This window comes from Eublepharis macularius, chromosome 4, assembly GCF_028583425.1.
Source record: "Eublepharis macularius isolate TG4126 chromosome 4, MPM_Emac_v1.0, whole genome shotgun sequence".
Classification (NCBI taxonomy): Eukaryota; Metazoa; Chordata; class Lepidosauria; order Squamata; family Eublepharidae; genus Eublepharis; species Eublepharis macularius.
Genome location: NC_072793.1, coordinates 25,534,493 through 25,548,836, shown reverse-complemented (window position 1 = coordinate 25,548,836; position 14,344 = coordinate 25,534,493). Strand labels below are relative to the sequence as shown.

The following is a 14,344-nucleotide window of genomic DNA, read 5'->3' as shown; positions in this document are numbered from 1 at the left end:
GAAAGTTTCCAAGAGGATGTATACACTGGTCCTGAAGCCAGCTATGGATGGCTGGGTTGGAACACCTTATTCTGAGACATTCAGCATTGACAGAAGCAGGGCTGACATTATTCCCCATTTGGTGCTGGAGAACATGCAGTTTCCTCTTTCTATACTCCTCCTAGGTTTCTGTCCCACTCCCAGTGAAACTCTAGTAAGCCCATTGTGTGGCTGCTGCCCCTTTCAAAGCAACTTGATCATATCACAGCAAAAACACAGGGGTGGGGGCACATGATGGCTACAGAGACCTGCTGCACTCATAAGAAGACAAATTTAATTAAAGAAGAATTGGTGAAACTAGAGAACTCGGCTGCTTTGCTCTGCTATGGTTACTATATGGCTGAGTAAGAAATGAAGTCCAAAGGTCTGTAGAACAATTAAAGATATTTTGCTCAGTAAGGACTAATTCAGTAGCAACAGATTTCTCTCTGTAAGTGATGGATGTATTTCTGTTAACACACACACACACACACACACGCAAATTAGGAGCTTGGAGAAATTTTAAATACTGTATCCGAATTATATTTGGCACATTTTTAGAACAATGTTACTACTGCTCTTTTATACATTTATTGTTCCAATTAACAATAGTAAAGGTGTATATTTTTCCTGCCCTTAGCAAGGCTCCCTTCATTTTGCAAGAAGAGAGACAAGAGAAAACAGAGGAAGAATAGCCCGAGAAGGAAAAGGATCCAGTAAAGTAACTTTTGTTGCATCGTGCAACAGTGAAAACCTATATCTAAAAGCCTCCATTTTGTGTGAATAGATGGAAGCAAAATACTATATAAGAAATGTTTATATAATTTGAGGAGAAAACTGTGGTGGGGGGCAGGAGCCCTGAAGCCGGACTTTGGTTAAGGGGAATGCTTCTGGGCCATAGTGGTTTCTATGCAGCACTTTGTGAAGCAGCCCTGCTGCTCTTCCACCTTTAGTATCCTGACAGTACAGGGTTTTGCTTGGCCCCCTGGGGTAGTAAACTGCCCCCCAGCAAAAAAATGTTTGCCTAAAGCGCCCCTGGTGGCTAAAGTGGGTCCTGCTGCTAAAGACCAGCTTGTACACCCGTTTAGGAAAGTCTCTGCGTGGTGGAGTCATTCTGCCTCCGGCCCAAATTCAGGCTAAAGGTGTGCCGGAAGCCCCCTCTTGGGGCAAAAGCGGGTAAAGTCAGCAAGGAGCTGGTTCGTCTTGTTAACAGATGTTAACCTCGTTTGCACAAAGATTCTTCAACTGATAGGTTGGAAGCCACTGATCCGCGGTTATGGAACAATGTAGTTTGCGAATGCCGCCATCCTCTCCCTGGGTACATAGAAAAGTCAACGTTTGGGATTATCGCCCTCTTTGGAGACCAATGAACAGCTGGAGCAGAGTCCCTGCAGGAAACGGTGAGGAGCAGGGGGCTGGAGCTTTACTTCTTCTCCATTAGGCAATCCGATTTTATTGCAGCCTCCTAGTGCTTGGGAGGGTGGAGGTCGCAAGGTGATGTCTTCCTCAAATCTGCCTCGTGGCGAGTTGTGGTCAGGGCCGTCTTAACCCATGGCCGGGCCCCTAGGCTTTCAGGCATTTCGGGCCCCCTCCGGCACTTCAGTCTTTCACCCCACTACAGCTGCCAGACTGGCCCTGGTGTGGTAGGCACTAGACCACAGTACATAGCCCTATCTCCACTCTGCTTCGGCACAAAGTGCCTTTGACCATTGGAGCCCTAGGGCGCAGGTAACAGTGCCTCGGCAAAATAATTGACGGCCCCCTCGTCCCTGAGGAGCCCCTAGTCAGCCTTATGAATAATATGACCCTGGTCGTGGTCTCATGACTTGGGTTTGACTCTTAAGCCGTTCCGTGGAACTGTCAGGAAGGCCTCCCAAGGGGGGTGCTGGCGGAAACCCAATGCGTGCCAACGGGCCCCGGGTTCGAGCGAGGTTCTGAACACCCTGAACGGCAAACAAGGTCATCCTCTTGGGAAAAGGTGCCCGGGCTTCCGGTGCTCTGCGCAAAGATGGGCGCCTCGCGTTGGAAAAGGGCCCAGCTAGACAAAAGCAACTTGAGCTTCCGAGATGCTTTTGGAACCAGGGGATTCCGGTGAGATCCAGACGGCACAGCGTGGTGCCTTATAAGACTAGGGAAAGAAAGGGATCCATCCTGTCACTGATTTTGACTCAAGGCTCAACGGCGCCAATGGCACAGCTCCAAGGCAAAGGTCAATAATACTCTGAAATGGGTGGTGGTGTGGGGGGGTCTTCTCTACAATAAATGGGTCGGTTCTTTGCAGAGCAGCGTTTGCACTTTGAGATTCGCACCACCTGAGTCGATTTCGCTGCAGTCAGCAAAAGTTGTTTGTGCGTCGCCGTGCCTATAGATGGAAGCCAAATCTAAACTCACTCTAAAAAACACCTCCTTGTGATTTGCAAGAATTTCCTGCTAGGGACTCGCCACCTAATCCGAAGTAGGCCGTCTCTCCCAAATACGGAGTGAGGCACCTCCACTGCGTATGAACTGAAACTCAAATCTGCCGCTGGGATTGGTTACATGTGGTCAGACTTTCATTAATTAATTAAATGAGCTTTCGTGTCCTCCTCGCGCCGTCGCTTTCGGCGTTTCTCTCGTTTCATACGGTGGTTAGGGGGGCACATTTACTCCGAAAAATGGGCGCAAAGGAACGCGGGCATCACACTTCGAACTGCTTCCTTTGTCCGGTTTAGGGACGGGCTGCGTCCCATCAGGGTTTGATCGCCCCCTTGCTCTCTCTGCCGCCTGCCATCTCTTCTTTCCTCCCTCCTTCCCTCAAAGAAGTGTTAACACTGACAAAACTTCCCCTCCTCCTTTCTCTCTCCGGAGTCCCCGCGTTACTTGCGCTCCTTGTAAACCCCACAGCACACACATCTGGAAGAGCGAGTCTGCTTCCACCAACGCAGAAGAACCCTAGAGCGCTGCTATAGCTCTGCCTTCTGTTTTTTTATTCTTCATGGGCGGAGAAGCTTGCGTCCTACGCGTACAATTCGAAGAAGGCTTCGCTTGGATTGGTTTCGAGTTTTCCACCGAGCAGTAAAGGGAATCAAGACGGGAGGTGTGTGCAGTAATAATATCTTAGCTCGGGTGATTACACATTTTAAGACATTTAGGGCTTTAGACTGATTATTGCCCATATCCCTCTTCCCCCTTCCCCCTTCTTCCCTTCTCATCCTGCGCCCAAACTAAAGATAGTTGTTGGATAAAATTCCCGACAAGGAAGAAAGTGGTTGCTCCTGCCCTCGCTTTTCACCCCTCCTGGAGCCTTGAACGTGGGAACTTCGAAACTAACGCCTCTGAAAAAGAACAAAGGGAAGTTGAAGTTCAGCTCATGCAATGCCTGCTCATCCCTCTGCAGCATTTGTTTATTCACAGTGTGCCCTTCCATACGTTCAAGGCGGTTTACAAAAGAAGTTAAAAATCCAATACGTGAAACCAACTTAAGCCACCGCAACAAAACTCGTTAAGATAAACTCGCCCCGGTTAAAAGAACATATCTCACGACATCAGCGTCTGACCAAGGGAGTTCTGCCACTCCAAAGTTCACTCCCTGGAAATCTAGTTGGTCTCTATGGCGTTTCTGGACCCGAATCTTGATCTTCTACTACAGACAAAGGACGTCAGCATAGCAAGCCCTAGGGCCAGAAACCCACGGGAATAAAGAAGGGCTGCGGCCGTTCCCCTTCTAGATTCCGGGGGAGTATCTCGAGTATAATTCCAGAGCCTTGCGACCACGGAAGAAGCCTTCGCTGTCCCGGTCCTGCTTCTAGGTGCGGCGGATCTACTCAGACAATGAAGCGAGGGTTGCTTTGCAGAATGCAACAGGTGCAGTTGTGAGACACAACTTGCCTGTGTGGATGAAATCGGACTCCACTGATCCCCCTTCCGTAGCGGAGACCATCAAGCTTTACAGATGAGAGGCTATCAAGACAAACCTAATCACATTTTCTACACCCAATGATTTCAGTGGAGTCCTGAAGCCGTTGCATGCTGGTCACTGGCGGAGTAACAGTGACGCCATTCTAATGGTATCTGAAGAAGTGAGCTGTGACTCAGGAAAGCTCATCCCCTACCACAAATTTTGTTAGTCTGATAGGTGCTACTGGACTCTTGCTCTTTTCTACTGCTACAGAGACTAACACGGCGACCCATCTTGATCTAGGATTGCACTGCCAGTGATACACGCACAATTAACACGTTTCCCGGGGTCTCTCTGGCATCCATGCGGAATCAAGACCGGGGAGACCGTTGTGTCTCCATGCATCAGTTTTATGCCTCTAGACACCAGAGAACCGTCCCGGCACCATGCAGGCGATCCCACCTCTTCAAGTCCAAGAAGACCCAGCGGAAACTGTCTTCGGCAGGCTACAGAATTCCCTTTCTGCTCACCCTCTCCTTTCTTCTCCGAAAGAGAGGAGGCTTTCGGACAACCCTCTGTTCTGGGATATCCATTAGATGTTGGAGAATCCCCCTCGGACCAAAGGGCGGGCGGGGGAGTCCGCAAGAATTCTGCAACTCAGACCCTGGCGGGGAAAGCCAGAAACTGACACAGCCGCCTTCTCTTTCCCTATCAATATCAGCCGCTCCTCTAGAGCAAGGAGTCATTAGGAAAGGGGGGAGGGGAAGTCGATGCTTTTCTGTGCGGAGGCTTAAGCCCTGGAATTGTTTTTTTCCATGTTGAGACTAGACTAGACTAGACTAGACTAGACTAGACTAGAATAGAATAGAATAGAATAGAATAGAATAGAATAGAATAGAATAGAATAGAATAGAATAGAATAGAATAGAATTCATCACTATGTTGCCTTCCATATTATCTGTTGCTTTAAATATGTACTCCTGTGTACTATCTGTGCTTCATGTTGTCTAATGTCAGTCCTAGAACTGATTATGTTCTGTATCAGCATTTCTTCAACTCTGTATTGGATCTCTTGCTAATGCTATGTCTTTGTAAACTTGTATTTATTCATCCTATGTCGTTGTTTATGGAAATGTCCTTGCTACTGATTGCAGTAATCTCACACTTTGTCATCCGCCTTGAGTCTCAGTGAGAAAGGCGGACTATAAATGACATAAATAAGTAAATAAAATAAATAAGAGCGAAGTGCTCGGTGAAGGAGCAGACTCAGTCTACTCCACCCTTTAAAAAAAAACTCGAGGGTTTTTAGGTTGGCTCTTGCCAACTTCCCCCTAAAAACCTCCTGCGACAGAAAGGGAAGGACTTTTTAAAATAAGCATCTCAGCCCGAATCCCCTAACCAATGTCTCCTTTTCTCCGACCCTCTAGTTCCACGTAAGTCTTAGCAAGTGTTTTTCCCCCCACGGGCCTGGTGGATGAGACGGTTTATAAACGGGAGGCGCAAGGGGTGTGCTCCTTTCGGAGGGCAGTGGCTGTTTCCCTGCAAGACCACGCAGCCCAACCAGTGTTTCTGGCCTTGCTAATTGCTCGACTGATGACACACAACAGAAGGAAAACGCGCCATAACAACAATAATTAAACAAGGCGCAGCGTCTGGGGAAGGGAGAAGTTCCAGCCAAAACATGCCTTTCTGCAGAGACAAAACTCTTTCACTTCTTCACCTCCTTCAGCCTCAGAGTTTCAGAGGTCTAGTCTGTCGAGCGACCTGAAGTGGCTCGGATGCGCGGCTGGATGGGGAAGGCGTGGGAGGGAAAATCCCGGGATAAATGGGAAGGGGAGAATTTATATTTGTTGGGCCGGCCCGCCCCCTTCTCTATTCCTTTCTTTAAAAGAGAAGAAAAAAGGTCAGTCGCCGAAACTGCCGTGGCTTCCCAGGGCCGCGTGGTCTTCCAAGCAGCTGCCGTTCCCGCCGAAGCTTCTTTCTGACCTCTCTTCAGGCTACGGTTCCAAAACCTCGCCGCTACCCGTTTTAGAGATTTCCCACCCACTTGATCACACGGTTGTTACTTGCAACACACTTTACCCATAGTGTGCCAGCCGCAGGTGGACGCGAGTTATTCCATGGGCCGCAGCAAGAGAGGATTGGGTTCAATCCTTGGCTAACCTTTACGGTTACCAAGAGTCACACTGGGCAGAGCAAGTGATTTTTAAGAGGTGCTTTATTCCCCGCCCTCCCCCATCGGTTTAACAGGTTCTTATAAACTCTGTTGATAGGGGCATGGGCTGCTGCCCAGTCTTGCTGGTTTCCATTTGCCCAGTCCCGGAATTAGAAGCTAAACGTTAAGAGCAGAGGAGCTGGAACAGAACACAACACATTTTCAATAAAGCACTTCCCCCCCCCCTTAGATGCAAGAAATGCATGCTTTATAGATAGGCTAGAAGAGGGGTTGAAAGGGTTTTCTTGAAGCTTTGCTTCCCCGGATTCAGGCTTGCCTGAATGTTTGTAGTTTTCATTCGGAAGCAAAATGCAGCCAGAGGTTACCGGGCAGATTTTGAAAGGGACAGCAGAGTGTACTGCAGTCTGGGTTAGAGTGGGAGGTCGCTGGCAGATAACTTCGGCCGTGTTCCTTTTGCTTTTTCTGTGTTTTTGTTACTTAGCAAACCACAACATTTTCTAAAGGGGGGGGGGGCAGGACCCTGACCAGGTCGAAGATAAGCTTAAACAATGCTTAATGTCTGTGTTTAGAGCACCCGGGGTGATCCCACTGGGTACCATTCAAGAGCTTCATTCACAAGGCAGCTAAATGCAGCCCTGGGATGCCATACCCATTTGGCCCCCATTGAGGCCAATAGGACCCATCCTATTGCTTTTCTGCTTAACTGCCTGGTTGGGTAGGCTGGAGCTCCCCTCCCCTCCCACAACTGCATTTCCTACAGAAATAAGGCCTAGATTGATTCATGCAATTTAATGTTCATGGGAAGACATCTCCACCTGATGATGCCCCTAAAACTAGGATTAACTTCTCGTTTATTCAGGCCTGTTTTTCATCCCAGAGCTTTATATGTTGGAGGGATTCTGAGTTGGGGACACGTGGCAAAAGAAAAATAGGCCAAGAACAATGGGAATGGCAAAGCAATAAAACGAACTCTGCAGCCCGGATGCCAATTTACCTAAAGGTCTGGGAAGAGACTGTTACATAGTCTGCAGTGGGGTCTCCCTTGATATAAGCCATTTTAGTTCCCCCAACTTCAACTAGACTTAAAATGGCTTTGATCTCAGTAATTCCTCTGAATTGATCACAGTTGCATTGGGAGAGAGATTTCTTCCAGTCAGGCAGCCCACAGCAACCCTTTTCCTTGATGGCACCATCTCAGTCAGGCAACGCACCCGGCACACAGTCCCCTCTAAGACGTCAAGTGGAGCTGCTGAGTTAGCAAGTGAATCTAGGACCACCTTCCACTTCTTTGCCCCTCAGAGAGCAACAAACACAAAACAAACGCCAAATCTCTATTTACAAAGTAATATATATATATTTCAATTCACATAAAAAGCAGGTATTGCAATAGACATTCAACATTGGCAGAAGACACCTACTTAAGCTTCACTTTCGAGACTGTTAGGCCAAATGATTATAGGTTTTCTTTACAAATCTTGAAGAGAATTAAATAACTCACACACGCACATACATTCAATATATGTAACTATGTACATACACATATACACCCACATGTATGTCCAGGTTTTATATACCAATCGGTGTGTCTGGAAACACACATCAGTGGTGGCATATACCACTCTTGACACCTGAGGAGGGAAGAACACCACTTAGGATTTGTTCCAACCAAAAAAAAAAATGTTTCTCCTAGCCTATAGCTCTCCTCTGCCCCCCAGCCTCTGTAAAGGGCTATGGAGCCCGCGTCAACATACATGAGCTGACACACAACCCCCACCACCATCTTGCAGGTTTATGAAAGGAGCTGAGCACATTTGCAGTTAATTCTTTGAACTGACTGAAGTTAAAACGCTGACATTTTTTCTAGAGAAGGAAACAAGAAGCTAACTTCATACAGTCTAAACAAACAAACAAAAAACACACCCCATATATAGCTGGTTGGAAATGGGCGGGGAGGGGGGAGTATCAAGCAAACATAGGGAGGAAAGGTTTTCCATTTGATTCCAGGAAAAGCAAACGCTCTTTTCTGCACCCACCTGCTTATCTCCACCCCCCCTTCTAATGCCACATGTGCTTCCATCCCCTGTGCCGTCCCCAAGTGAGAAAATGCTTTAAAAGGCTCCAGAGAGCGAGTAGGCCATTCAAAGGAAGATGGAGAAGGCCACTCATCCTCCTGCCGGGCCCTTAGGGGCTGCTAGGCAGATTTGTGCTTTTTGAACCAACAAGAGATGCTTAAATCAATATCTGTTGGGACACCACAGCACCTGCTATACATAAATGAAAACAGCCCCCAACCCTCCCCCCCCATTCTGCACTTCCCCTCCTAATGCAGGGGGTTAATGCAAGTCTAGGAAAAGAAACGTATATTGTCCTGAAGTGGAACAAAGACAAAAAAAAGATGGTCTAAAATACTTCTGATGCCCTATTGCTTTCATAAAAGAAGCAGGAAAGGGGTTACATAGCACTGGCGGGAAAGAACTGCTTCATTTTTAACATGCTGCAGAAACTTTTGTGGGGGGGGGGGTACTTAGTCCAAGAAAGAAAACAAGTCTGCTTTGAAACTGGTCTTGCCTTGCTGATTAACTGGCTATTAAAAAGGAGTTGTTTGTTTTCTCTGCGTCTCTGATTGGAAACCTCCAATTATGAGGGAGATACATTATGCAACACTTTTTAAAGATTTGTCCAGAGCTGGAAAAGAACTATAATCCTTGGGGTGGGGGGGGGGGGGCGGGGAGCAGAATCCACTTTCAGTATAACAGCAGGAACACCTAAAATATGAGTCGTGAAACTTTTCTGGCATGTAAGGAATGTAAACAGATTATCTTTTTGGAGTGAGCAGGGATGGACTTAAGGGGGAAAAACTCAGACTAAGTTAAACTTAAATGATCAGTTCTCTCTCCCCTCCCCATTCCTCTCCCCTCGACAATTGTATTAAAGTGCATGACAGCGGCTACTCCTCTTCCGAATCTTAAAACATACAAGTTCCCTTCTCCCTTGCAAGAAAAGGTCATTCAAGTTAATACTTCTTTGCTGAAACATGTTTCAACTGTTTTTAATGGACATTTTAAGCCAACAACTTTTTTTTTGTCTCTTGAACTGGAGCAAAACAAAAGAAAGACAATACTGTAAAGTCAAGTGCTTCTTTCAGCTGTCCAGCTAGAACAGTTGGGTATACAGCACACTTGATTGTACAAAGCAATACCTTATAATATAATAATCAAGAAACTGGAGACTTTTTAAAGGACCCCAGATGAACACAATATCCCCTATTTGCCAACAACATCATCTTTGAGGGAAGGGAGGAGAAATAATTGAATAAAAAAATTAAATCAAGACATTATAATTAGCTAATAAGGTTATTTGCTATCTACACCTGCTCTTGCAGTTGAGGCAAGAGATACATCAGTTCTTTGTTTGACCTTCTCCAAGAGCCTTAAATTAAAAAAAACGTAGAGTTGAAATATATATATATGTATATAGATATATATATATGTATTTTTCTTTAAATAACATATTTACATCTAATAGAAAATATAACTCTAGAGATAATCTTTTCAACCAAAATTGAAATTGGTAGTGAAGGGGAAGGAATAAAAGAATAATTAAGGACAGATTTTTTTCAATCCTGTCCAGGAAAAAAAATCCAAAATCAATGAAGCTCTGCCAAACCCTTTAAATGCCTCCTCTTCTTCAAGGGGGTTCATCGCTTTTCCTTGAAGAATCCTTGGTCTGTGCTGCTTTCCTTAATGGTAACTGTTAAGAAATTTGATGTCACGTCAGTCACAACCACTTTCTCCAAGTTGTTGAGAGAGGGGCTCCAAGCTTCTTCTTCAGGGTCCCCCAAAATCCTGGAGACTGGGATGCGAGCAATGAGGGAAGGCCTGCCAGCCTGGGTCCCAAGCCCCTCTCGGTATAAACTGCCTTGGGTTGCAGAGCTGTGTAAGATCTTAGAGGCGCCCAGTTCCAAACCACTTTGCCCCTTTGGATCCAGAAAATCGGCCCTGTGCTTGGTTAGTCTAGGAGGGTAAGGATCAGGCGCTCCCAGCTTCAAGCCACCTTCTACTCTGGGGCTCGAAACAGTACTGGGCAATTCAGGCTCCCGTCTCCGGGCTAACTGGATGACACTGTGTCCCGCACTGAACTTGGCTGCCCCAGGGTTTGCAGCCTCCTCCAGCTTCCTGGCCTTCAGGTAATCCACCACCACCTTGTCCCCTGGTTCCACTGGCTTCCTCTTGGAGGCGACATCAGCAGTCTCGGGCAGGTCTTTGTAAAGCTCTTTCCTGGGCTTTGGGCCTCGTTTTTTTAAGGATGCTTCAGATCGCTCCTCTTCAGCCCCAACCCTGTTTTCCTGGATTGTCTCCACTCGGGAGGGGCTGGTGGTCAATGTGGTTGAGCTGCTTTGAGGGGGCAGGGGGATCTGTCTCAGTCCTTCCCTCGCCCGGGAAGTGGAACCCAGTTCCTGGGGGGACCTTCCCGGATAAGGCACCCGGATTCCTCTAGCAGAGTCACTACGGAATTCATAGGTTTTAGCTTTGGCTTTTGCCTGGGCCTGAAAAACAGATAAAATTATCACAGGAATTAAATAACTTGCCACAAGCATTTCATCATTGCAATCTTGCTGGGTATTTCTCATGCACCTTATAGACACTGCATGAAGAATCACTTCATCTTTAGAATAGAATGCCCCCCTCCCCTCCACAAACACACACACTTTTCTCCTTCCCTTACCTTTAACAAGAAGGTTTTCGGTTTGGGACCTCGTTTCTTAGGACCATAAAGTTCCATTTCTCTTTCCCTATATTTGTATGGTATTTTAAGAGGGAAAAAATAAAATAATATCAGTTTAGTATGGTTCCAAGACAAAGTGCTATGCCTGTGCTAAACAGGATGAATGTGTTTCCCAATAGCATACCTTTCCTCAAAAGCTGCAAGCAGACGAGCATCTAGAATGTTTTCCTCAGGTTCCCAAGTGCTGTACCTAACAAATGGAGGAGGAGGAAAAAGGAAGAAAGCCGCTGAATTTTTAAATGTATTTTCTTTCTTCCAGAATGTGGTGACGGCAGGACACCTAAAAGATCATCTAGTCCATCCCTCCACCTAGGACAATGCTTTATTATACTGCAAAATAATTTAAGACCAGAACAGTTATTGGACTGCAAGGGTAGTGTGGACAGTCACTTACTTCTGAGACCAGCCCTTCCATTTCACCAGATACTCCATACGACCCTGCAGATGCCAAGAGAAGAGAAGTCAGCAGCATGCTGGGGGGGGGGGCGATGCATGCAAACAATGATTTGCCTGCTACAGCATGCATGCAACCCAAACAAAGGTGCCTCTAAAGTCGTGTGTCCGAAATTACGCCACACAAAATGCATATGTAAGGTGCAAGGGAGGAGAAGAAAAATCCATGCATGGAAAAAAAAGGGGGCGGTGCTGCAAAATATGCTAAAACGTGCATGCAGAGGGAGGGGGAAATGCGTGCAGCGAAATATGCAGGCAGCCCCAACGTCCATGCATTTTTTTGTAAAGCCAGCAGCAGCCTCGGAGGGGGGCGATCTGCGCAGCGCCAGCAGAAAGGGGGAGCGGCCGGCTCCGAAGGGCTGCTGCAGAAAGGGGGAGCCAGGCAGGAGCCGAGCACCAGCCGAGCGCCGCTGGCTGGCGGGCCTGGCGCGGGCCTGCGGGTCGGGCTGCCGAGCGCACAAAGCCCGGCCGCGCTGCCGGCCGCGGGAGGCGAGGCGGAGGCACCTACTTTGCGGATGCGTCTCTTCAGCAAGGCCTCGGCCGCGAACACCCGCTCGCCCACGGCGGAGAGCTCCATGTTTACTCGGCCGCTGGCAGCAGAAAAGCGGCGGCGGCGGCGGCGGCGGCAGCCAGCGCAGCCCAGACCATAATACTCCGCTCGCTGACGTCAGCCCTCGCCCTCCCCCGCCCGCCCGCGCCTCCCCTCCCCTCGCTCCGCACTTGTTGCTGCTGCTGCTGCTGCTGCCGCCGCCGCCCAAGCCGGCCTGCTCGCGCCTCGCCTCGCAGGGGCGGGCGGGGAGGCGGGCGGGCGGCCCAGGCTGGGGCTCTGGCTGGGCCCGGGCTCTTCCCCGCGCGGCCCTTCCAGCTGTACCCGCCTCCCTGCGACGTGAGCCGCGTTTCAATCGCCAAGAGGCGGAGCAGGGAGACCGAAGGAGGGGGCGGGGAAGCAGCAGCCGAGCAGGGAGCCGGAGGCGCGCGGGGGGGACGGGGGACCCTCAGCTGTCTGCTTGTGCGCGGGGCGGGAGGGGAGGGCGCCAAGCAGCGCAGCCCGGGCCCCCCTCCCTCCCTCCCGGCCCCTCTCCAGTCCTCTGCCCCCTCCACGCTCCGGCTACGAAATGACATTAAAATCAAGGCCTTTCGAGGCGCCGGAGGGGCCCGGCGCTTTTGGTGGCTCGCCGCCCCCCTTGCAGACTCTTCCGCCCGGCCCCAGCCGGACGAACCCCGCCTCTCCCCCCTGCACAGAACCCCTCCTGCAGCGATGCGCCGGGGCGGGTAATAAGCGGTCGGGGAAGGGACGTGCCCCGGCCGACGGAGGCGGCCTCTCAAGTTTTCTCGCGGCCGGGCTCGCTGGAAGGCTTTGGAAACCTCCCTTCTTGCGCTGCCGCCCCAGGCTGGAAGGGTCTGGCCAGCTCGGAGCCCTCCCGGGCGCGCTCGCCTTCCCTCGCCCGCGGAAAGTGCATTTTCCTCGCGGGAGGAGGCCGGACCGGCGCGGTTCTGTGCCAGCCCCAGCCCCTGCCCTTCGCACGCTGGCTACACGCGCCCGGCTCCGGCACACGCCGCGTCCCCTGAGAAGCTGGGCAGAGAAACGAGCTTTTGCGAGCCCGCCTCCACAATGGGCTGTCCAAGTCGAATTCCGTCCGCGGCCCTGGAGGAGGCGGAGGCGCCCCCATCTTGCCAGCCCCGGGCGCCCGCGCCCCTCCGGGCGATCCAAACGCAGCCGGGCCTTTTCCAGGCAGCTCTGGGTCTGCTCCAATGCCTTGGAGCCGCGGCTTCCTGGGACGTTCTGACGAACCAGGAAGCCCGTGAGAGCGAGCAGCAAGTCCGGCGAGGAAGGTTAACACGCGGCGCCCTTTCCGTTTTATTACAACTTATTGAGCGAAACTGGCTGAACTTTGACTTCGGCATATTTTCTGCATGACACGCGCGCGTGCACACAAGAGTACACTTTTTTTATGAATGACGCTGTACGGTTGCTCCTAACAAATGTTAGATTTGCAGGGAAAGTAACGTAAACGTTGCTGTTCCTTATTCCCGGTCTTTATTGACCTTTCTGTTCACTAAATTGAAAGACAGCCGAGCAATGATGAAACTACGCCGGAGCTCCTAATCTTGAGGTCCGGCTAGGTAGGAGCAACTTTCAGGGCCGTCGGTGATTTAAAATAAACGCCGACGGGGTCCCAGGGGCGCCGGTACCGGGCAGAGATTCTAAGAACATTTCGAGGGAGGGAAGCTCCTTTGACACCATTGGAGGCTGGGCCTTCTGAACTTAGCGATGAGGTATGGAAATGCTAGTCGTGGTGGGAGGCTGATGAAGAGAACGATCCGTGCCCGATCCACAACACGCTTAAGCCCGAGTATTTCGGTCACTAAAACGGGCGTTTCTGATCAAGCGGAGAAGGGGGGGGCGGATCTCCTTCTAGAAAGACAGACAAACCGACTCATTTACTTTAAGTCTGTCGATTGGTGATTGTCCTGTTGCGATAAATTGCAATAAATTGCAATAAATGCATCAATTAGTAGATTCAAAGATTAGCTCGTCAATGAGGAGATTCATAAACTAGCTAGTCAAAGTTTTATGTGATAAGATCGTAGATATTTCAAAGTCTACTTCACTCTCAGACAGACAGACCTACTCACCCACCCTAGCGTCTTGTTACCGGTTAATAAGATGTATGCGACTATAGACTGGGGCGAGGTTATCTATAGATTACCTGGAAATCACCTGGTCGGACAATAGCCGCCAATTATTTCTTCCCTTTTAGAAGTCACTTAGCCCTGGACGACAAAGTCGTTCTTCGCAGCCAGCAATACAGCTGTTTCTGCTTAAGTTTAAATAGTTTCCAACAGTTTGAGTAGTGAAAATAAAGCCGATCTCAAGAGCCCATAATGCGAGGCTCTGGTTTCCTAGCTCCAGCTACCTCTGGGCTTAACTTTTCGCAAGTTTGCTCAAAGGGGAGCCGGTGAGAAGGTGAGGCTGGTCACATACCCAGGGCTTCAGGTGATTCTGGGATCTAGTGATCTTAGCAAGGCGATCT

General features: G+C 49.4%; 1 protein-coding gene across 1 annotated transcript; it reads right to left on the bottom strand.

Moving 5' to 3' along the window:
- Positions 1–7,438: 7,438 nt before the first annotated feature.
- On the bottom strand, positions 7,439–12,062 carry CBX8 (chromobox 8). Its single transcript, XM_054977669.1, has 5 exons — positions 11,818–12,062; positions 11,251–11,294; positions 10,981–11,046; positions 10,797–10,863; positions 7,439–10,617 (listed from the first exon to the last, which is right to left on the bottom strand). The coding sequence occupies exons 1-5, from the start codon at positions 11,884–11,886 to the stop codon at positions 9,769–9,771; spliced, it is 1,095 nt and encodes a 364-aa protein (XP_054833644.1). The 5' UTR covers positions 11,887–12,062; the 3' UTR covers positions 7,439–9,768.
- Between the last annotated feature and the right edge of the window lie 2,282 nt (positions 12,063–14,344).